This window comes from Musa acuminata, chromosome BXJ3-4 (genome assembly GCF_036884655.1).
Source record: "Musa acuminata AAA Group cultivar baxijiao chromosome BXJ3-4, Cavendish_Baxijiao_AAA, whole genome shotgun sequence".
Classification (NCBI taxonomy): Eukaryota; Viridiplantae; Streptophyta; class Magnoliopsida; order Zingiberales; family Musaceae; genus Musa; species Musa acuminata.
The window spans coordinates 12,491,839-12,517,026 of NC_088352.1; the positions used below are offsets into that span (position 1 = coordinate 12,491,839).

The window sequence follows — 25,188 nt, forward strand, 5'->3', positions numbered from 1 at the left end:
TCGTATGGACCGGAGATTTGAGGTGGAAAGGAAGATGGGGAGCATTACGGAAATCACGTCAAATGTATTCTCAATGATAAATGTCTTCTTCTTCTTCTCTCACAGAGTTGATGCAGTCATCTAATTAGCTCATAAGGTTGTATTGTAATGGCAAAGCATGAGCGTTAAACAACATGAGAACCACATATATAGGGCAACATCCTTTGGGAACGGTTCCCACACGAATCATTAGGTGATGGATTCACTGCTGATCGATCTGTGGTTTGTGGAAGTACTCGTTAGCAGCCACCGACAGTTCAGGGAATGTACTTTCACCGTTGCAGAAGCCTGCTTGTACCAGTAAAAGGAGATGATATGAAGGTCAAACATGTTGTATCTTTCTCTACCGTTCTGTACTACATTGGTCAAACATGTTGTGACAATTGTTCCGGATAGACAGCACTCTCTCTCTCTCTCTCTCTCTCTCTCTTCGTTGGAGGAATTGCTCCTTTCGACATCATCACGTCCGGCGGTAATAAGCTGTTGACTGTGAGCAGATCGGGGAAAGCAGTAAATGTAACTCGGAATCATCTTCCTCCTCTTACGCTTCTTTCGGTTTAAATGGCAACTTTAGCACTTTGATCGTTTCGATGCGAGGTGGCGATCAGACATTCACATCGAACCTTGTTCTGGCGGGATGGCTGAAGTTGCGTTGTAGAGAGCCATTGCCATTGGTGACGTTGGTGTTGCTTCTAACTTGTGTCTCTGGATTGATGCAGACGTCTCTTATACAGTGTTCCAAGCTTTAACCAAGCCAGTGAGTGGATTGTGTTTGTGATTCCGGCATACATGCAGTTCTTGCTGGGTGATTACATTTCTAGGAAGAAAACATACCTCGTAAAACTTGCCAGTAAATCCGATTCGACTAAGTTGGTTGGCTTCATGTTTAGATACTTTGGAGATCACAATGGATCTATTGTAAGAAGTAATTTCAAGTTTGTTCTTTGCATGTTTGGTTCAAAATTATAATCCATAAGTTGTGTGTTTATGTTAAAATTCTTATATTAGTTTATTTTTCTTGGGTAATTTTACCAAATAAAATATACAGTCGATTTTTTTAATCAGATGATGCACATCGTAGTCGTTTTTTACTTTGTGACACTTATTTTTCATAAAAAATTAATTTTATCCTCATAAAAGTTTTGAATCGATGTAACTCAAATCTCTAAACCCCCCTCCCTCCTCCTCTTTCCTTTTTCTCATCCTCCTCTCTCGCTTTTATCTTCACCTCCATCTCCTCCTGCTACTCCACCTTCTCCTCTTTCTTAGTCTTCCATCCATCCGTCTCCTCCCACCCATTTTAGTAAATTTTATTAAAATATTTTAAACTTATATATTTACATATTGTGACACCTCATATATATATATATATATATATATATAATTAAAAAAAATTATAATTTAATTTTTAGAAATATTTTTTGAAAGTTCAGAAATAAAAGAGGAAGGAGGAGGAGAACGAGTTAGGGATGGGTTGGATGGGGGAAGGAGGGAGATGAGATAGAGGAGGATGAAGCAGAGGAGAAAGAAGGGAGAGATGGAAGGGGGGGGAGGAAGGAGATGAGAAGGTGAGAAGACGGAGATGGAGGAGGAGGAGAAAAAAACTAATTCATGCACTTGGATCGAGTCTCGATGTCATTCAAGCTAAATATTGACATCATTTTATTCAACATTGAAAAACGAATAGAAGCATCATCCGGCAAAAAACAAGTTAAAAATCAATAGTAAGATCTCTTTTCTGTAAATTATCCTATTGATCTATATTTTGATATAGCAAAGGTGTCAACTAATTGAATCTCTTAAACGACATTAAAGGTAAAGACGATGTGAGGAGGGATGCGTAGCCAACAGAATAAAGTATCTATTCCCTGCTTTGCGTGCACTACTATTCGCTCCTTAACCGCCTCTTCGCCTCTCTCTCTCTCTCTCTCTCCTTCTCCTTCCCCTCTTCAACTCCGATTCCCGTGGCTTTCGATCGTCATAAAACTCTAACACCAAACTCCCTCAACTCAGGTTGAGGGAGCGGGAGCGAGAGAGAGAGAGAGAGAGAGAGAGAGAGAGTGCGGCGTCGCCATTTATGATGACCGCCGTCCAGGCCTCCCTCCTCTTCCGGCCCCTGTCTTCGCCCTCCCTCTCCCGTCCTCCCAAGCGCCTCTCCCCAGCCTTCTTGATCCCCTCTCACCTCCATACGTCCCGCTTCCACCGCCGCCTCGCCCTCGGCTCTGTCCCCCGCGCATTGCCTCCCGAGAACTCGGACCCGGCCCTGGAACCCTCCTCCCCTGATAAAGATTCCTCCTTGGATGCCCAACCCTCCCGGGGCTCCCAGCTTTCGCAGGAAACCGGTGGAGAGAGCTCGAGAGGGGAGCCCGATGCGGCCGCCGTGGTTGGCGCGGTCGGAAATGGTGCTTCTTTTGTGGATAAGTCATCGGTGGAGAAGACAAGGACGGAGGGCAGGTTCCGCCTCATGGCGTTCTTGATGGGAGCCCTCGGTTCGGCCAGGAAGGGTTTGGATGCGGTTTTGATGTCGGAATGGCTCAGCCGGTGGCCCTTCTGGAGAAAGGAGCAGAGGCTGGAGTGGCTGATCGCGGATGCCGATGCAAACCCCAGGGATGCTGCCAAGCAAAGCGCTCTCCTTGCGGAGCTCAATAAACACAGGTCCAGCTGCGGCAATCATCATCTCTCCTTTCATCTATTTTGCTATCTTAATTGCTTTTCTTTTTGATTGGCAGTCCTGAAGCAGCTATCAGACGCTTTGAACAAAGAAATCATGCAGTTGATAGCAGAGGAGTTGCAGAATATATTCGATCTCTTGTTTTAACTAATACCCTCGCAGAGTATCTTCCAGATGAGAGTTCAGGAAGACCTTCCAGTCTTCCAACACTGGTATTTGTTTACCTCATTTCATCTTTATATTTCTGCATCCTGTGTATGGATGGTCAACAAGTTGGGCTTACATCATGCCATAGTTAATAACCCTCTTTTTTATTCCATTTGTAGAACTTAAACTTTAAGATTCAAATGAATTAAGTAATCACATGTGTAGATATACCTGATTCTACCACCAAAACGAATGACGGGACTCCACGGGTGGTGGATCGGGGTCCTTAATCCTATGTATCTGTATATTAAATATGTTTGTCAGACCTAATCCTGAAATTGATCCCACGACATGGTGTATTGATACACCATATGCCATTGTGCATCAATGTAGTGATGGTCGTAGGTTGTTGGTCGTGAATCACATGTATCCGAGGCGGCTCCTGAGGTATGTATCGGTGAATGTTAGAATTTCTACTTTCGCTACTGATCTACTACTCCGTATCATGCTGTTACTCGAAGAAGTATGACCAACTATTACCGTACTGCTGTTGGCTATATGGTTCTCCATAATACGATGGTCGTGAATACGATGAGTTTCATTCTATATCTACATCGTGTAGGCTCTATTACATCTGCTCAAAATCATTCACTGGCTTCTCCTTTTTCTTTTGTGCATAAACTTGACCAGTATCTCGTCGAGTTTCATGATCTGAATCTTGGGTGGCATGTGTAAAAGATTGCTCCTCGGTCCATGCACCACCCTCAAATTGTGTAGACGAGACCGACGACTCCTCGGCGTCACTGCCATCATCGGTCGAGGGATTGTTGTCGATGTCGCTAAACCATGTCTTTGGATCGAGCGAGTTGCTGAATGCAATTGTGTAGGTGTCTCGTTACCCGACTCAATTCTTTCCAACAGTGCAGCTGATGCTATTATTTTTCCCTTTGCCTTTGCCTTTGTACGTTGGGTGGACGATTGTGACAGTTAGGTGTCTCTAGTTCCTAGAGTAGTTTGACTTGATCTTGTTTGGCTCCTTCCACCACGTTCTGATCAAGGGGGATTTTCCTTTTGTTGGGAATGTGCTACCTCTTCTTCTATTTCCTCGATGATAAAACACGAAGCACGTTGAGGATCTCCTACCTCATTAAGTAGAGGATCCTCTTGGTTCTTCGTCGCTTCGACCCACTCTAATATCGGCTCTGAATCTTCGTTGTAGAATTGGAGGTCGATAGGATTAATCTCTAGTTCCTCTAGCTCCTTGTCCAGCTCGAGCCACTGCAACCTTAGCTGCATGTTATAATAGTGGACATTTACTAGTTTGTCCAATCGTCTATATGATAGTTTGTTGCAGACCTTTGTGTGAATCAATACGAAGGGTGACCAATTACGTTTGCAACCATTAGATGTCGTCGTTTGTGACAGTACACGAATGACAACCTTCCATAAATTTGGTGTGTCCCTTCAAAATGTAGCTATCACTCGACTACAAAAAGATATAAATAAGACTTTATTAGCATAATAAATAATTAATATCAAATATAGTTAGTAATTAATATGTATAATTTTTTCTCACTAGGATCCATAGTGTAACTACACGATACAACTACAACATCGAAGAATGAACCAATTGTATTTCGGAATAATCGGCCCTCCATAATAGCATTGGTTGCACTAGTAGTGTTTGACAAGAGTCGATTTATAATATTTCTTAACGCCGTTAGTAAATTATTTTGCATTCTAAGAGTATACTGATATTGAATTGTCAGGTTTAGATAATGCACTGCAAGACATAATTTTATTAGTAAAAATTTTTTATGTAATAAAAATTATGAATCAAATTACACTGAATATGAATTTACCTGTATTATGGATATCTTGATCCATATAAACTTCAGTCCTACGAATAATGATCTGTAAGTATTGGTCGGTCTTAAAATCATTTTTGAATGTTTTCCTAACTTCCTTTCTTGCTATAATTATCATATGTTTAAGATAAGACATTTATAGATGCTTGTCCATATCGACGTTTTATAAATTCAATCACGGTCTCCCAAAATCTAAAAGAAAGAATGATTGTTTCCATCTTCTTTCCATTGCTTAATCTCGAATACCTGGAATCAGACCATTCCTGTGAGGTGGTCATTGCCTTGAGACCCTATCTCTTTTGCTGTAATGACTTTAATGCAATGAAATTGGTAGTAAACCGAGTGACACCAGGTCGGAGTATCTTACAATTTATATACTTTTCCATTAAAGAGTGGATTCAATAATGATTATATATAAATTTTGTAATTGACTGTGCTCGAGCTACACACTTATTGACTGCGTCTATCTCGTCAATATCCTTTAGCATTAGATCCATGCAATGAGCTACACATGGAATCCAAAATAATTTTTATTCTTTTTTCTATCAATTTTAAATCAATCTTCTTGAAATTCGATCCATTGTCGGTGACTCTTTGAACAATGTATCGTGGTTTGATCTTCTCCACTACGGTGTCTATCGAGCTCTTAATATAATTTGCATCTTTGATCTTGTCAAAAGCATTAACTGACTTATGAAATATCACCCGTCTGTTGCAATAGATAAGAAAGTTGATACTCATTCTTGTTGGCCCTGTCCAACTATCACACATCAGTGTCACCCCATATTTGTCCTATTGTCTCTTGAAAGATTTGATCTAATCCTTCGGTTCTGCCACCTCATTTAAATGTTCGCCGTGAATCTCCCTCGGTGTTGGAGGTTTGATCCCTGAGCCAAACTTTTGAATAGAGATCATTCTCTTGTAATATGTACCTTGGGTTGTGTTTGCTGGAACCTTATGGGAGTTAAATCATTTTGAAATTGTCTTTCCAATATCTCGCTTCTTTTCTTTTGTATATGCATTGTCAATCTGTGTCTGCCAATGATTTAAAAGGCGCTCGGCCATCTAGTGCCTGAGCTGTGTCGCTCTGCCAGGCTAGTCCTAGTGTCCGAGTAGTGTTGCTCGGCTAGTCATATGTAGTCAATTACCGTTGCTCGGCCAAACATGGGCCTGAATAGTGTTGCTCGGCCAAGCCAGTACCCGAGCTACGTTGCTCGACTAAGCCAATCCCCAGTGCCTGAGTAGTGTTGCTCGATCAAGCCAATGCTCGAGTAGTGTTGCTTGGCCAGTCATATGCAGTCTGTCGCTGCTTGGCTCAAACATTATTCGAGCAGTTGCTTGGCCAAACATGGGCCCGAGTAGTGTTGCTCGACTAAGCTAGTGTCCGAGCCATGTTGCTCGGCTAGGCCAGTCCCTAGTGCCCGAGTAGTGTTGCTTGGCCAAGACAGTGCCCGACTAGTGTTACTCGGCCAGCCATACGCAGTCCATCGTTGCTTGTCTCAATTATTACCCTAGCAGCTGCTCGGCTAAATGTAGGCTCGAGTAGTGCTGCTCGGCCAAGCTAGTGCCCGAGCTACCTTGCTCAGCCAGGCTAATCCCCAATGCCCGAATAGTGTTTCTTGGCCAATCATATGTAGTCAATTATCGCTGCTCGGCCAAACATGGGCTCGAATTGTGTTGCTCGGCCGGACCAGTCCTTAGTGACCGAGTAGTGTTGCTCGGCCAGTCATATGCAGTCAATCGTTCCTTGGTTCAATCAACTACCAAGCAATCGCTCGGCCAAATGCGGGTCCAAGCGGTGCTGCTCGGACAAGTCCACACCCGAGCAGCGTCCTTCGGCCACCTGGGTGTTCAGATAGAATCATTCAGCCAACCCTATATCCAAGATATGCAGATCGATTGGCCTCGCCCCCGGGTGATGTTCCTCAACCTGTTTGACATCAAGTAGGAAGTCCCCGACTGACCAACGATTGAACCACTAATCCCAGCACAACGGTCGACCCGACCAACTAGAGGCACCGTGCCATGCACTGAGCCTCTCTTAGAGGAACTCGATGCATGGCTCTTTGAGGGGGGGAAGAATGATATGGCACGTTTTAGCACCATCCACGTGACAATAGGTGGCGACCACGATAGGGCCAACAAAGGACCTCCTGGCTGATACGATGCAACACCTCTGACCCAAACGAGGCGACTACACACCCTTGCGTTGTTCGACGTCGTACAAGTCAGTGCCTAACACCACGAAGGCATCCCAGAAAGCTCGGAACGACGTCACACGACGCTGGTCCGTACAGGTTGGTCGACGCTCGTCTACAGGGTACAAGTCATCTTCCCGAGGAGTTGACAGCTATTAAAGGACCATGTACGACCAACCCTCCTTCGTAGGTATAAAACCCAACCCCCCGACCAATGCCGGGGGGACTTCGAGCATTTAACTCACCCTTACTCCACTCAACACTAACTTAAACTTCGGAGGGGTCGAGTCGGGAAATCCCCCTCCCGACCTCGACCTTTGTGCAGGAGCTAGTGACGGAGAAGCAGGCGACGAGGCCCGAACTCAACTCGACCCAATGCCCACTTCCACCACCCTAATCTCCACATTGTCACACACTTAGCTGGTTTTGCCTAAGTCGTGCGGCGCACCCTTGCGTGTTCGTTCGCAAAGGTCAACCTCCCCGAAACCTCTTATGATCCCTTAGGACCTACAAAAAAGAAAACTAGTTAGAGAAAGCGTTTCACTCGGGATTTACAAGCAATCATTTCAGTGAACACTTCATAGCTAATGCAAATTATAAACAGACTTCACAAGCTTTGAACGGTCGCACAATAAAGGGTCCAAAATGATCTACTACAGATCGAAATCTCCACAAGTGCCCACATGATATAATCTTTGTTTGCAAGCCTAGGATGGTCACCAAAACCAAAGAAAATAGGGCTTCTAAGGCTATACTATCAGCCCTTTACATGCTGTGCAAAGTATGAACAAAACCGAAAGACACGGACATACATGAGCATTACATCAAACATCTTGTTTACAGTTTTGTCTGTGACATTCTCCCCCACCTATTTCTTCGACGTCCTTGTCGAAGCCTTTGTAGATGCTACATCTCCTCGCCTTTGTTGAGTCTTCAATCTTCTGCTCCAGTTGCAATGCGCCTCTGGGCTCGCAGCTACACTCCATCGTTATTATTGAATAGTCGAACTTTGATTCGCTATGCTACTTCAACTCGCCAATGACTCTTGACTCTAGGGCGGGGTCAATTGAGTTGTGTTGATCCCTATTAATTTCTATGGATCTCTGAGATGAAGGAAAAGACCATCTTTAGTATGTGCTAGTCTCTCAAATGCCTCATGTTGCTTGAACTAGGTGGATGCTTGTTGGAGCTTTAACGAGTATCGCCTCGCAAACTTTAAAGTTTTTGGGTCTTAACTCCGTAAAATTTGCCCATCGATTCTTCTTCCACTTAGTCGTCACTTCCAAGTAGGTTCGCATCACTTCCGCTTTCGATTGACATTCTGTTGGAAAATGATGCAGATCATCTACTCTTAGTAGCACTAATCACCATTGGTGAGAATTTGACAACTATTGTCTTCAACTAGGTTTTTTCAAAGGGTCTTTGAACCTGTGCAGAGCTCCTCTACTGGATAGACAAGAGAATTAAGATACTCGGTTTCACCCATTCTCTTAAGAGTTGAGAAGGCAAAGGTTATTTTGATTTCGCTCGCCTCCTCGAGGGTTGTACTCTATACATCGAGCTACTTACTAGCCTTCGCTTGCTCTTTGCTCATACTTTTGAAGGACTCGAAGTGTTTGCACTCCTTATGTTAAGTTAACTACTATGATTCACCTTTTCAATACCATCGAACTTCTGGAATGCAAGAAGTTTTCACCTTAACTTTGAGCAAGTTTAGTAGTTTTGGTTGCCTTTGGGATTGTACCGTCTTCTCCATCATCTTTGCTGCCTACTCCTCTGAGTTGCTAAGGTGCAACACAACGTATCATCTACTTCGTTTCTTGGTTAAACACTCTTGCATCGACCCGAAGTTCTTCACTTTCGGCTATCTTGATGAGAATTCATTGACACCGGTCTTACGAAGTTCTCTGGCCTTTGCCCTTTAGCTTTGTCTTGGTACGTGGAGTTTGCCTCTGCATTCTCTCCACCTCCTTGGTCGTTTTCACGACCAAGCGCTCTCCCTCTATGAGAACAAGGGATTGATGACTTCACGGAAGTCCTACCTCTACGGTACCTTGGCGTTGCCCTGCCAATGGCCCTACTATCCATCGCCTTGCATCTGCGTCCCTTTCTTCGTGATCGGTAGATCTGCCTCTGTGGTATTGTGGCACTTCTCCGAGTCCACCTTTATTCTAACTGATGCTTGGTTTTGGGTAGCTAAGTCCCTCTGGACTCGTCGTCGTTTCCTCGCCTCTTTCAACCCCTTGCTTCAACACCTTTGTGTTCTCCGAGCAGTTCCCCTTGGTCGATAGAAAGACAGACTGCAACTCCCATGCTTGGCCTCCGCCATCATGTTGTAGGGTTTGCACTGATTCTGTTCTCCTTAGTTTCCTTGATAGCAACGTTCGTTTACTCGACCTTGTCCTCTGACTTGCCAGGCTCTCTTAAGCGAATATGAGCTCTGGAGTAGTCCAACTCTCAAACTGCTTCGATCATACCACTGCATGATTAATTCCCCCCTTCCCCCTGCTCCGCCCCCATGGGACTCACTAGTACTTGCATTCGAAATTCTCCCTCGGTGGTACACAACCCCCATATGCTGATGACCAAGGCTTCTATTCGATGCAAAATTCGATACACGCACGGAAGACCCATCTCTGCGATACCATGACTTTATTAAATCATCATTAAAACCACTAATCGTAGCATTAAATAACTTTATTAAAACCTAATTAAATCTATTTTACTACTATAAACATGTTAAACATATAAAAGATGCATTAAATACGAGGTTAATTATGATGAAATCATCATTAGATATACTAATTGCTATTAACATAGTTAATTATCCACTAATTACTTTTTTTTCAATACTATAAACATGTCAAACATCCTAATAGGTATTAAAGACATTGAATTGACCCAATATCGATAAAATTTCGATTAAATCATCATTAAAACCACTAATCACAGCATTTAATAACTTTATTAAAACCTAATTAAACTTATTTTACCATCATAAATATGTTAAACACATAAAAGATACATTAAATATGTAATTTTGATCTAATATATGTTAAATTATGATGAAATCATCATTAGATACATTAATCACACTATTAACATAGTTAATTACTTCGCTTTCAATACTATAAATATGTCAAACACCCTAATAGGTATTAAAGGTATTGAATTAATCTAATATCGATCAAATTTTGATTAAATCATCATTAAAACTATTAATCGTAGTATTAAATAACTTTATTAAAATCATTAATCACAGCATTAAGTCCATACATCACATAGAATAGGCTTAATCATCTTATCAATCAATAAAAATCTAGAGAGAGAATACATGCCTCTTGATTAAAAAATTCTTCCTCGTAATCCTCCTAAATTAGCCTCCTAAATTTGATTCAATCTACAAATCATTGCTTTGTTAAGTTTAGGAGAGTGAAAATATAAGAATAAGAGAGAAAATGTGAGAATAAATGAGTTTGAAAGAGCTTAAGAGAGTGTAAGAGTGAAATGGATTGAAATAGTGGGGAGGAAAGGGTTTAAAAACCCTTGAGGAGTGCTCCAACGGTCAAATTGATCGTTGGAGCACTGTTACCATTCGGAAATGGTCGGTTTCGACCATTACCGCCTGATACAGGGCGGTAACGATTGAAATTGACCGGTATCAGTCGGTACAGGTCGGTAACAGTTGAAATTTCGACCGTTACCACCCTGCACAGCCCATATTGCCCGATACGGGGCCCAAAACCTAATACCACCCAGTAGCTGGTGGTTCGTGTACCAGGCGGTACGATACGATTTTGCAATCTTTGGTTGACTGATATTATAGTACAGTCATGTCTTTTTGGAATCATAACCTGGTAACACAGCACATTGACTCATTTTCAGATCACATTTTTTCTACTTATTACATGGATTGCATGATTAAGGTGCTAACATCAGTCTTTCCATTTCTTGGTGTCAAATGTCATGTTGTGGTGATTGCTTAGCTTATATGAAATTTGGAGAATTTGTAAACTTAGGCAATATTGAAAGGAAGGCAGAAAAGAATTTCCCTTGATGGCATGCTACCTAGAGTTTCCCATTGAACTGTTATTGTTGTGGCATGCTACATCTTTGATCTCTTTGAACTTAAAATAGTTTTATGTCAGTAGTTGCAAGAGTTGAAGAAACGTGCATCTGGAAGCGAGGACAAGTTGCTCTTGAATCCTGGAATATCAGAGAAGCGGCCACTTCATGTTGTTATGGTAAGTGTGATGCCTTCCGGCTTATTTATTTTTCCTGGACGGTAATACTATAAGAGACACTGTTTCTATATCATGACACAACATCTGCTCTGATGTAGACTAAATGTTCTAGATTTTGCTTCACAGGTTGACCCTAAAGCATCAAACAAGTCACCACAATTTGCTCAAGAACTCCTTTCAACCATCTTGTTCATCGTTGCTGTCGGCTTGATGTGGTGTGTATTTTGATCTTCCCCAGCTTTATTTCTTCTTGATGTAAAACATGCTCAGATTCCCTGCAGTACGTTATCTGTTTTATCCAAATGATAACCTTAGCAATCCGACTTGTACAAGTTGCATTGAGATCTATTAAAATGTTCCTTTACTGCAAAATGATGACTATAAATTGAGGATTATGAATAGAGGTGGAACCAGCTGTTTATGCAAGCGGGGCTAAATAAGCATGATAGATATGGTGTTAAACTTTATATATTTTGATGAAATAGGTATTGACATTCATGAAAATTTAAATAAGTTTACATGATGATAGGACAACAACAACAATTAGGCACAATGTCCCAATTATTTAAGATATGCAATGTGAACTGCTAGTGTGCTCTAGAGGTAGAAATAGCTTGATGATAAAGCTAAGTTATGCTAGGTGTACATGGCATGGATTTTTTAGTCGTGGAACCCAATCAATAACTCTGGATACCATTGACCTATAAAGCACATAAGAAACACTTGTGGAAAACAAATCAGAGAATCAGCATGAAGCTACTAGGCCAGCTAGTTCATTATATGCCCTAAGCTTGTTTACAAGAGCAGATTTCAGATATTGGATTCTTTGTTCTGCTCTCTGTACTGTTGCCCTTTTTTTTTTAAGATCATGAACTTCATGGCTTTTTTTTGCTGTTGTTTCACAAACTGTGGTTACTAACTTTTGAGGCCTTACCCAAAATTTCTTGCGATAGTGTCAAGCTGTCTTTCCTATTTTTTTATTTTCTTGCAGTTGTTGATTTAATTTTCTTGTTATTTCGATTACAAGGGTATTAGGTGCAGCTGCACTGCGAAAGTATGTTGGCAGCTTAGGTGGTATTGGGACTTCTGGTGTTGGTTCGAGTGCCACATATGCACCCAGAGAGTTAAACAAAGAAATTTTACCAGAGAAGGTAGTAATGCTTGTTTCATGCTTACAATGGAGATATGATTTGTATTAATATTTTCCAAAGATCTTAAATATTTTATGTGGCATGTTGATTTTGGTCTGGTAGTTCTTTCTTATAATAAAGAATACGTAAGTTCTTGTTTTTTTTTTCTTGTTGGATGACATTAAAAAAAGTTGATTGTGCTCAATCTGAGGCACCTGTCATTATGGATAAATGCACATTTCCCATCATATTGAAGAACTATTGAGATGTGCACATTGAATCCTGTGGCATAATTTTGATAAATCGCTTCTCGAAAATCCTCTATGCTATCTAAATTGATTATTGTTTTTGAGATCTTTTTGGTAAAAGTAACATATCTGCATGTATAACTTTGTAAAGGTATTGTGTTCTCACATATATGTTTTGGAGGGCCTTATGCTGATCCTTTAATGACAGTGTTCTGAAAATTCTTGCTTCAAGCAACATTTGACAATGATCACTGCCAAAAAATTGACTTGCTTTAATGGTTATGCAACTTTACTTTCTGAATCTTCACAACTTATATAGGGCGAATCACTTTCAAATTATTATACTTGCGCCCGAGGTTTAGACTTTAATTTCATCTTCTGGTATAAGACAAAAGCATGTATGGGCAAAGAATTTTTTTTCTTGGTTTGATAGTTGCGGATTAGAAATAAAAAATTTAGAAAATAAAAAATGATAAATATAAGAGTCACTCTGGCTCAAGTACCAACTCCTGGGGACAAAGACATTGCATCTTCGTACATCTTCATATGAATTGTATTTATATATATGGTTGAATGAATGAATGAATATGTGTTTTCCCACAATATATATAAAAGAGATATATAAGCACAATTCATATACGTGAAAACACATTCATTCATTCATTCAACCATTAAACCATATATATAAATACAATTCTATCTCTCTTTAAATAGACCTCCCAATGAAAAAAAGGCAAAATATATTTAAATAAACATATTCATTTACTGAAGGACAATCAATCATCATTATACTATTTTGATAATATTCATTTTCACTTTTGTTCTAAGCAAGGTATGCAATTTCGAATAATACCGTCCGGTACCGACGGTACGTATTGGTCCGTCTGCTGATCGGTACACGGACCGTCCATTACCAGACAGAACGAAATATATATTAATATATATAAATATATAAATATTTATATAAAAGGAATATTTATAAAAGGTGACATCACCTTTTATAAAAGAATATATATAAATATATATATATATATACCGAGCGGTATAACAATATCTTACCGTACCGAGCGAACATCGAAACTCCGGTACGGTACGATATTGCATACCTTGGTTCTAAGGATGCCTTCTTTATCAAGATATTTATTTGGTATTAGTTTCCTCTCTTGCGAAGTATCTCCGATTTGGACAATCTTGGAGTGGAATAGAATTACACAAGATGTTGTTATGTGAAAACTTATTGCATTTATGAAAACCCACCAAAATACTAAAACCAGTGTAAAGAAAAATTAACATGATAGGTCCTGGATCATCTTTTTCTACGTTTTATAGGATCTCATCTTCTTTGGGTATCTTTTATTTCACTTATAATACTAATATTTTGTTAGGTCCAAATTCTATCCATGTAGATGAAACCCAACTATTCTCAAATAATATATCTCTTTAACATTGGGCACATATGTTTTAGACTTGACATGCTTTGGGTAGCCTTGAGCTTGGGAAGAGAACCGAGATGCTTGAGTGCTCTTGGGCTTAGGAGAATACCATAAAAAAGGGTGGCCCACTGCACAAAATTTGAAGTCATTACGGGATTTAGGGAGGGTCAGTGTATGTGGCCTCACCCCTACAGAAAAAGTGATTGCTTTGCCGCAACGTGGGAGTATAACATTATTGACAATATTTTATAGTTTAAAATATTTTCATTCAGCCAATTCTATTTATGCAGACTATGTGGTTTCAGTTCAATAAAAGTCTGTCTTCTTTTAACATCTCTTATGTTTGCCGCAGTTGTATCCTCTTTACTAATTTTACTATATTCTGGACTTCGTAATTTTGAAATCAAATTGTAAATGCTAGACTCCTCTGCTTTATCTTGTAGTCAAATGTCATCAGCACTATTATGCTTGCTTGAATTTCAGTTTCAAACTTAATTGGATAAGGGATCAAAAGAATCTCATATTCTTGTCTTACAAATTCTTATGCAGAATGCTAAAACCTTTAAAGATGTTAAAGGTTGTGATGATGCAAAGCAAGAGCTTGAGGAAGTAGTTGATTATCTTAAGCACCCAGGAAAGTTCACTCGCCTTGGTGGGAAATTGCCTAAGGTTTGTGCAAAGTTTTCTTTGGCTTTGGGATTTGCATGGCTCATCTGTATGTTTCTTCTATATATTCTATAACATAATTATATGGGTAGTATATGGTCCAACCCTTTGTATAATATCACTGTGTACTGTACCCCAAAATTTAAGGATCATGTCAGGGACCTATTGTAGGTCTGTCATTCTAATATTGGTTGTAATGTTTGATGGACTTTTAATTTTTTATCCTTCACCTCTTCTGTACAATACCTACTATTTTGTAATGCTCAACTTTGGTGAAGATGCTGACCTTATTTAATTCAAATCCTAAGAATGCCATATATAGCATTGGTTTCAACTTCCAAGCACCTGTAAACAATAATTTGTATTTTTTTGATATTATGTACTTGGAACATGCTCTTTTGCAGGGAATTCTCTTGACTGGTGCTCCTGGCACTGGAAAGACTCTTCTTGCAAAGGTGAGAGTATGCCACTGTATTCAAAATAGTTTATTTGTGTCTTCATAGATAAACAGTTCTTAAGTGTTTGCATATGTTTGTACATAAAAATTCATGAAATTATGATATAAAGGGACTTAGGATGGTTTCATGGACAGTTTTCTTTAGCTATATGTTGACAAAGAGGCTCAAACCCAACGTAATTTGAAATTTTACAACCAACACTAAGCTGCTGTTTTTTAGTTCAATAGTTTCATATATTTACAGGTCTTTACACTGTAGATTATTTTGGTCGTCAATGCTGCAATATACTTGACCTGTATAACTTGTTTGTACTTGTGAGATGTGTATGCTGGTGATCTTCTATATTTTGGAATGTGCTTAGTCTCACAATTCCCTTTCTTCAACGTAAGAGAAAGTTTTCTTATAAAAAGCCACACAGTCAAGGTAACTAAGGTTTCATGTTTGCTCTATCCTTTCTACATATGTAGAGAAGCGATGTTGAAAATTTCTGTTATTATGTCAGGTATAGTAAAGGATCCTCTTGTCATGTCATGAGGCACATGCCGGTTTTGAGTGGGCATGCTTCAGAATAGTAGTTCTATGAACTTTTTTGACTATGCACATGTCATACCTCTTGGTCACAAACATAACACTGCCAAGCCTAATTGCGTGTGCAGAACTGACCTGCCAACATTATCATGAGAGAGCCAACACAGCTTGATATGCATATGCGATACTCAGAAATGGCTGGCATTGTCTAAACATCTAACTGTCCCTAGTATGTACTACCTTGTCAGTCTAGATGCTGTTGGTGTGTTATGATGCTAGACTTTCTTGTGGGTGCAATTTTCCTTTATAAATCAAATTAATCTTTGGTTGGTATGTACATGTATTAAATCATTCTATCACTGTGACTAGATCTAGTTTGTGCAGGCTGTTGCTGGTGAAGCTGGTGTGCCTTTCTTCTACAAAGCAGGTTCTGAATTCGAGGAAATGTAAGAGAACTTACACAAATAAGAGATCTCGATATGTTATGATGAAATGATTTAGTTATATCATGGAACTAGACTAGAACATATTCTCAAGTGTACTATTGAAAGATCTTTTTGAGATAAACTGCCAAAGCTATAACATGGGGATCTTTCTATCACAAACTTTAGTTTATCACTCTTTTTTATTGTTGTTAAAGTTGTGCTCGGGAGGGACTAGAGGAACAAGAGAGATGATTAAGAATTAAGAGGAACAAGTTGACAAGGTGAACTAGGTGTTTGAGTTGATTTGCTTCTTAGTTGCACCATCCTATACCCAGAAATTATATTATAAAAGGCGTAACCGAGGAATTTGGCCATCAGTACATTGTGAACTACATTTTATTAGTATCAAAGATATCGTAATCCTGATTTTCTGAGCAAATTAGAAATTGAGTAAAGAAGGAATTTATTTTCATAATTTGCTGTCTTTGGTTTTGATTTCATTCGCATCTGTACTCTAATTTTAATTCTTAAGATTGTTGTTATGTGTCTAGTTTAGTTCCATTTTGAAGCATGTTTACTTGCTCCCGAAGCTTAATATTATTACAAAATGGTCCTCGCTTTGAGACACTCTGGCAGTCTTAACTTCATTTTGTAGGGCAAGGAAAAAGTTTTTACTAACTCTACAATTTTATATTAGTTGATATGAATTGTTGCATCTATTTACAATTTGACTATAGTTTACTGTGACCTTAACGTGGCTCCTTCTAGATGTTCATTAGTGGTGCAACATTTCCTTGCTATAGTAGCTTTCAAGTCAACTTTAACAAGCTTGTCATTTTGTTGAGAGTTTTAAAGGCATCAATGATTTTACTATTCCACTGATTACCTTTTCAGTTGGTTTACATCATAGTTTTGCTCAAGAATATCAAGTTAAAAACCCTTTTCAAAGAATCTTTTCTGACTTACCTTCCCTGCCAGGTTTGTTGGAGTTGGAGCTAGTCGTATGAGATCATTATTTCAGGCGGCTAAGAAAAAGGTGAACTTACAGATAACTTCTGTGTTTCAGTTTATTTATTTACTTATGAATTATAAGTTCACTATTTCAAACATGATAGGTAGTGTATTATTATACATCTCTGTTGTTTCATCATTGGAAAGAGATTATCATTTTCGCTAGTTAATTTTTTATTTTATATGTAAAGGAAGTCAAGATACTAGCTAACTTCTGTTTATAAAAACTTATACAGCTTGTTTATATTATTTGAGGCCATCATTTATTGATTATTAAAATACTTATTTTAAAAAGTGGTCAATGTGGCTGTTTATGTGGGCCATATGCATATGTGGTGTCATATGACCACATCATACATGGCCTATGTAACTTCAATGTGCAGTGCAGTTGCATATGCGGTGTTTGCAGCTGGATGTGACTGAATAGTTGGTGCATATTTGATCCGCATAAGTATGAACATGTAATCACATATTGGTTTTTATTTGGTTTGGTCGCTACTAATTCTACTGTAATGCTATACTATTATTTATAACAATATTGATGAATATAATTCGCATTACATGTTTCTTGTAGCTTAGTACTTTCATGATTTCATATTGGTACCATTCCATAGTTCATGATTTGTTTAGCATATATATATTTGTTTTATTTTATTTTTGTCTGTGTTTGTTCTTTTTCTAAATATTTTGACATGAGTAAGAACCCATATTGCCCATATCTACTTAATGATATTTTGATCAGTTGCATAAAGTAGCAAAATTATTGTATAAGCCGTACGAGAAATGATGAGATTTGACATGAGTAAGAACAAAATATGAGTGTGAAACTGAAAATATAAAAAATTATCAACTATTCACTAAAGAAATGGTAATAACCCCAAGGTTTTATCATAGAAAAAGAGGGAGAAAAGAGATAATCACTTTGAGGGGATCGGCCTCCTTGATCACTTTGAGGGGATTGGTCTCTTAGAGTTTGTCAAAAGACTAGAATAATATTTCATTGATAGATGAAAAGAAACAGATACATCCCTATTTATAGAGTTCCACCCAGAGTCCACTAGGACTTCGACTCTTAATAAATAAATAAATATCAAATAAACCTCTATTCAACTCTTACTGAACTAGACAAACTTAATAAAACATTATTCAAAACTCATAAAATAAAGGGATCCTAACAATTCCTCCTCCTTCAAATCAGTCTTTTCCTCAAGGCTGAGCAACATCAAACTCTGTGAGCTTCTCTTTCAGCACTTCAGTCACAAGGTATCTGTGGCGCATCATAACCCGTTGATCAAGTAAGTACGGTCTCCACTTCTTGATAGTGTAAACAATAGGTCGGCCTTTGGGTATAATAGTCATTGCAGTCTTCTGAAGAACTATTTCCATCCGATGGCTAGTGGCAGTTGTGACCTTACTTTCACGTCTTTCCTTTAGGATCACCTATTTTTCATTAATAAAAAACTTCATGATTAGTTTAGAAAAATTCAAGAAACATCACTCAGGGTTGATAGCCATTCAATTCCAAGCACCACTTCAAAGTCTTCCAAGGGTAGTAAAAAGAAGTCCACAAGCAACTCTTGGTCTTGTATAATCAATTTTATCTTCGAACATTTGCTATCACAAGTTAAAATCCGTCCATCAATGATATTTACTTCGAATTTGTCACATTCTTTAATGTGGTAGGCCAATCGGTCAACAATCTTACTGTCCGTAAAATTGTTAGTGCTACTAGTATAAATCAAAATTGTAACATGCCGATGTTCCAAAGTTCCTCCAACTTTTATAGTTTGCGGGTTAGAGTAGCCGGTTAATGCATGCACTGTATGCATGATAGGTCCAACATCTTCATCAGAATCTATACCTTCATGATCGGAGTCCACATTGTTAGCTTTCGGTTCCTCCCCAATTGGTTCAATCATCAGAAGTTGCCCTTGTTTACACTGATGCTCCCTACTCCATTTTTCATCACAATGCCAGTACAAACCCTTTGCTGATCTTTCCTTAACTTTTCTCGGGTTAGTCTTCGGGTGTTAGGGTTTTGGTTGGGAATAATAGGGCGGGTGGCTTGCTGATCATCTGTTTGTTGTCACTTCTGTTTCGACAATTTTCTCTGCTGATTTTTTCGTCATGCAAACGTGCAAATGAGATTGCAGCTATCATAATGCGGGATTGGCAAGCTTTGACTTCACATCAGATATCTAGATTAAGTCTTTCAATAAATGTTCCCACTAGTTGTCGTTCGGATCAATCTCTGGCTTGATTTGACAATCGTTTAAATCTGCTATGATATTCTAGCACTGTAGAAATCTAATGAATTTTAGCGAGCTGCCCTTCAACATTCTCATATTCAGATGGTCTAAAGCGAACGAGAAGCCCTCTCTTAAATTGCTCCCACGAGGGGACCCCATGGCAGGTTTCGTTCCAATCATACCATTGGATTGCATCTCCATCTAATTGGATTGAAGCTATTTCCACATTGGATTCTTCTGGAGTTCTGTGAAAACGAAAAAAAATTTGTACTCTAGAGATCCAATTGGTCGGATCTTCATCTTCCCATCTTGGGAATTCCACCTTCATGCGTAGGTAGCTTGTGTTCTATTCTTGGTTCCTTTTTTCTGTCTCCAGATCGGTTCAATATAAGACTTGAACCTTCATCTTGTTGAAACTTGCTAAAGCTCTCCAATAGATTCTTTTTAAAATCATTAAGGGTTTCTTATACCGTATTCTCAATTTTGGTTTCCAAGGCTTCTAATTCGGCTTTCGCTGAGTTGTCAATAGCCATTGTGTAAGACTGCAGGTCTGTAATCTTCAACTCCTGTTTCTGGTGTCAGGTCAAGGGCATCAATACTGCCCTATTCGATGCGGTTGCTGTGAAGTTTGGCCCGGGGCAGTGTTGAGGGCGTAAGGGAATGCGAAGCTGTCGAGGAAGCAGACATCAAGGGTAGCGTAAAGGCTTGTTATGGTCGCTAAGAGGACACTACTGCCGAGGCTGGGAGGCATCGTGGGATGAGACACTGGGAGCAGCGATGGCCAATGCTCTGTCGAGGCTAGTAGGCTGCCGCTGCCGAGGCTGGGAGGGTTGCTGCTTTGTTTCTGTCGCTGCATGGGGTGAGAGCGCTGAGGGATCGCGAGCGGTCGGGGGCTGAGGCTACGAGGTCTAGAAGGCGGCTGTGTTGGCGTGGGGAGCGACTGAGGGTGGCTACGCGGAAGATGGGATTAGGAACTGCAACGGAAGGTCGGATGAAGTGCGGTTGAGGGCGACTACGACGGAAGGGGTTGCATATGTCGATCACGCATAGTCGTTGTGTGCGCGGGCAACAGTGTCACCGCAAGCGGCTCAGGGCTGGAAGTTGCCCTGTTTTGGTCGTTGTGAGGAGGGAAGGTTGCTGCCCTATTTCTGTCACTGCGTGGGGTGAGAGTGCCGAGGGACCGTGAGCGGCCGGGGGCTGGAAGGCGACGGCGTGGGGATCGACTGAGGGCGGTTGTGCGTGTGGTTGCGGTTGCTGCGACTCAAGGGGAGCGATCGCCGAGCGGTCGGGGTTGAGGCTGTGATCCAAGGGGAGGAAGGCGGCGGCGTCGGCATGGGGAGCGACTGAGGGCAACTGCGCGTGTGGCTGTAGTTGCTATGACCCAAAGAGAGCGATCGTCGAGCAGCCGGGGTTGAGGCGATGGTGCCCTTTCTTGCTCGAGTGGGATGTGGCGTGGCTATCGGCTTCAACCCCTTTTCCTTTTTTTGTTTGAGATGATGATGGCTGATGACATCTGCGACGATGAAGTGACGTGAGAAATTACAATGGGATCGTCAAGGATCATTGCTCCGATACCAAATGATAAGACCCCTAAGGTTTTATCATAGAAAAAGAGAGAGAAAAGAGATTATCACTTCGAGGGGATCGGCCTCCTAGGGTTTCTCAAAAAACTGGAATAATATTTCATTGATAGATGAAAAGAAACAGATACATCCATATTTATAGAGTTTCATCCAGAGTCCACCAGGACTTCGACTCTTAATAAATAAACATATATCAAATAAACCCCTATCCGACTCTTACCGAACTAGACAAATTTAATAAAACATTATTTAAAGCTCAGAAAATAAATGGATTCTAACAAGAAATTGCCAATGACACATTAGTTGTTCATGTTGCTAAAATTTTTCATGAAATGCTAAGGTGCACCATGAAAAGCATGGTATCCATTTTCTGATGAAACTTATCCACTGTAGATTGGCTATTTGACAGATAAGGGCTGAACAAAGATCAAAACCCATAATTGATGTGTTTTGAAATGATTTTGAGCTTCAGTTAATATGTTCTTAAATTCAAAGCAAAACTGGTAGAACCTCCAAAGACATGAAAACGGAAAATTCTGAAAGTTTTAAAGAATCTTGAATTTTTTTAAAATTGTGAACATTTCTCTCCCCAAATGCAATTTCTTTACTAATGCTTGAGCTATGGTATCTTGAGAATTTTATTTTTTTAAGAATATGGTCTCTCCATGTTTTCTTTTTATGTTCCGAGTTCTAAGAAATTTTCTTTCTTGTTAGTCATTGTTTATTATCATCTCCTAATTTTTAATTACCCATCATTAATTAAGACCTTCTCTCCTGTTCCTTGATATATCCTGATTTTGTTTTTATTCAACCGTTCTGATTTTATCATATCTTTGTTTCTTTTTGTGCACATAACCAAAACGAAAAACTTCAAAAGCTAATTCGGAACTCCAATATCAGTGAATTGTTTTAGTTTAAATTATTGACACTGAAACTGAAATTGAGACTTGAGACCATGGTCAGAACTGCTAAATGTATAGTTGCATGCATCTGAACATAAGATGGGGCAGAAATAAATAGAGGATATCTTCTCCTTTCCATTTTTTTTACTTCATCTCCATCCTTTTCACTTTGGTAACTTTCTGATTATTCAAATAGCTCACACTTGTCAACTATTATCATTCACAGGCACCTTGCATTATTTTCATTGATGAAATAGATGCTGTGGGTTCCACTAGAAAGCAGTGGGAGGGACATGCTAAGAAAACATTGCATCAACTGCTTGTGGAAATGGATGGATTTGAGCAGAATGAGGTACATCATAAAGAAAAACAGTATCGCTGTTGCAAGTGCCACAACTGTACTTCTCAACATCTGTTATGTTCCTTTTCAGGGGATAATATTGATGGCTGCTACGAACTTGCCAGATATACTTGATCCAGCATTGACAAGACCTGGTAGATTCGATCGGCATGTAAGTTATATCGCTCTTTCTGTATGTAGTACATTTCTTTGGTGCTTTAATATTAATTGCTTCAACAAAGAACAATAACATATTAGTTAACAAGGTGTAGCACTGCAATGTATAGATTACTTGTTTGACTCATGACTGTACTTTTAGGTTGCCACCTTACTCTATTATTGCCATATGCTAGTTGAGACTGAAGATTTAGGGAATATCAGATGAAAAGTTTGCTTTAGCTTTGTGAGTTGGTGGTCATGTTACAAACTGGTTCTTCTGGCTCGGCTAAGCAAGTGACGCAGCGGGCTTGTGAAAGAACAAGACGACGACGATAAAAATCGAGAGGAATGGAGATGAAATGAGGGTTAGGTTTCTATTATACAGTGGAAATCTTGTGATTATAGAAAATGTCTTAAGATACTTTGAAAATTTTAAAAAATTTCATTAGCATCCTGCAAATGCTGAAATGCTAATGCTACCATAAGGTAGGACCAGCATTTGAGCATTTGCAATATGCCATCCAGGCCAAATGCGATTTGACAAAAAAAAAGTTTACCAAATACCCATTCACATTTGAAATGTGCATTGGGCCCTTAATGCACATTTCAGATATGTTCTCAAACGACCTTGTGTATCTTATTTAAAGCCATGCCAGAAGTATAAAAAAAAATGAATCCTTGATATTGTGAGGCACAACATTTATTCTAGTCAGTAAAGCAGCATCACACTCACTTCACATTTTGTTGTTACTTTGGTGCAATGCATTTTTTAGTAATATGTGCTCATAGTCATTATAGGTGGAAAGGAACTATTCTGGACATGCACTAAACCAGTTTTATTCTTGCAGACTACTATTATGATATTCTTGCTCCTGGATCCATTTCAAAAAAAATCTAATAAAGTCTACTTTCTAGATTGTTGTTCCAAGTCCCGATGTGCAGGGTCGACAGGAGATTCTGAAGCTTTACTTGCAGGACAAACCATTAGCTGATGATATAGACGTAAATGCAATTGCTCGTGGTACTCCTGGCTTCACTGGAGCAGGTTTGTTGTTTTAATTTTATCGTGTAAAGTATATTTTCTGATGCATGTAATCATAGATAAACTTGAACGGCCAGTAATCTGTTTCCATTTAGTTAAACATTGGGGTGTATTATTTTCAGTATGTATGATGAAATTGTGTCAGCGATTTGTTTCTTAGAGAATAAGTGACTCAACTAAAAATATTTCCTGAATTATTTGTTAGATCTTGCAAACTTGGTAAATATCGGTGCCATTAAGGCTGCAGTAGACGGCGTTGACAAGATAACTGCTGCGCATTTGGAATTTGCAAAGGATAGGATGATTATGGGTACAGAAAGGAAGGCCATGTTTATATCTGAAGAATCAAGGAAGGTATCCATGCCATTGTTACTCTTGTTATTTTTGAAATATTCATTTGCCATTCTGGATAAATTCTTTATGCCCATGCTTATCTTATCTTTCAGCTCACTGCTTACCATGAGAGTGGTCATGCCATTGTTGCACTCAATACTGACGGTGCTCATGCTATACACAAGGCAACCATTATCCCCCGAGGTTCTGTGCTAGGGATGGTAACTCAGCTTCCATTTCAAGATGAAACATCTATCAGCAAGAAACAGCTGTTAGCTTGTCTTGATGTCTGCATGGGGGGGAGGGTAGCTGAAGAGCTCATCTTCGGCGAAGAGAGTATTACGACTGGTGCCAGCAGTGATCTCCGGACAGCCACAGAGCTTGCTCACTACATGGTATTGTTTTTCAGTCTTAGCATAATTGTCCTAATTTTTTTATCATTATATGTTGAGTATATCTGCTGCCTGGCAGGTGTCAACCTGTGGAATGAGTGATGCGATTGGCCCAGTGTATGTTAAAGAACGACCAGGTTCTGAGCTGCAGTCACGAATAGATGCAGAAGTATGTTTCCTTTATTAAGGTTATTTGTTAGTTCTAGAGGTCGAACACTTGAATATTTCTCATGATTCCTTCCTTCAAATTTCAGGTGCTCAAGCTCTTGCGAGAAGCTTGTGATCGAGTCAGACGGTTACTGCAGAAGGTTTGTCTTGTGATTTATGATTCGCTTTTGATGTCTTGTAACATGATCCTTGTTGTCAATCTTCATGATATTACTTGCTTTCTCAGTGCATTCTGCAGAGCGCACATGATCTTCTCATCAAATTGATACTCTAATTCTATGGGGCTAACAGGCTGACCTGATGCTTAAGAAATTTATTACCTGCTTACTTTCCTTCATGTTTCTGGTTTTTTTGGGGGGAATTTTATGTATTCTCATGATGTCAATCGGCTTTTCTGTTTCTCACATGATTTTAACTATTCTTTGCAGCATGAAAATGCATTACATGCGCTAGCTAATGCGCTACTTAAATATGAAACTCTCAGTGCGGATGAGATTAAAAGAATCCTAAATCCTTACCAACAAGTACAGCTCCCTGAACAGCAAGAGGAGCTTGCTTTGACTTGAGAGAACGCCTTGACTATTTGCAAAAGTCTTTCCCAACTGTAAAGTAGTGTGTACAGTAATGCAATGTAGGTCGATTTTTTGAACAGCTTATGATAATTCTTGGTATATATATCAAGTGTGGAAAGGAAACTAGGAGTTACTCCTTTCAAGTTCACATCAAACTTTGCTGGGGAATGCAGGAGAACAAAATCCGTTTGCTGCGGGATATGATTCTTTTAGCTCGGTTGGTCAGAGCGGCCATATTGAGTAGAAAATAGAAGGAAAGGGAACATAATTTTCGAGTTGGGATAAGATCTGCTGAAGATCTATTTCATTTTCACATTTGTATCTACAATGTAAGATGTGTACAAAACAGGGCAACTTTCCAAGAAATTTATCCGTTCCTGAA

The 25,188-nt window shown here is 39.4% G+C and overlaps 1 protein-coding gene across 2 annotated transcripts; it reads left to right on the forward strand.

Annotated features, from left to right (window-relative positions):
* The first annotated feature begins 1,872 nt into the window (after positions 1-1,872).
* On the forward strand, positions 1,873-25,188 carry LOC135585849 (ATP-dependent zinc metalloprotease FTSH 9, chloroplastic/mitochondrial-like). Of its 2 annotated transcripts, none has more exons than XM_065145068.1 (17): positions 1,873-2,694; positions 2,769-2,922; positions 11,075-11,167; positions 11,294-11,382; positions 12,195-12,318; positions 14,528-14,647; positions 15,049-15,099; positions 16,015-16,076; positions 17,034-17,091; positions 22,027-22,152; positions 22,232-22,312; positions 23,215-23,344; positions 23,547-23,695; positions 23,788-24,069; positions 24,146-24,235; positions 24,321-24,374; positions 24,461-24,634. In XM_065145068.1, the coding sequence occupies exons 1-17, from the start codon at positions 2,117-2,119 to the stop codon at positions 24,506-24,508; spliced, it is 2,289 nt and encodes a 762-aa protein (XP_065001140.1). In that variant the 5' UTR covers positions 1,873-2,116; the 3' UTR covers positions 24,509-24,634. The 2 variants fall into 2 exon arrangements, with proteins under 2 accessions (XP_065001140.1, XP_065001139.1); XM_065145067.1 differs by lacking the exon at positions 24,461-24,634 and adding an exon at positions 24,663-25,188 and having other exon boundaries at positions 1,874-2,694.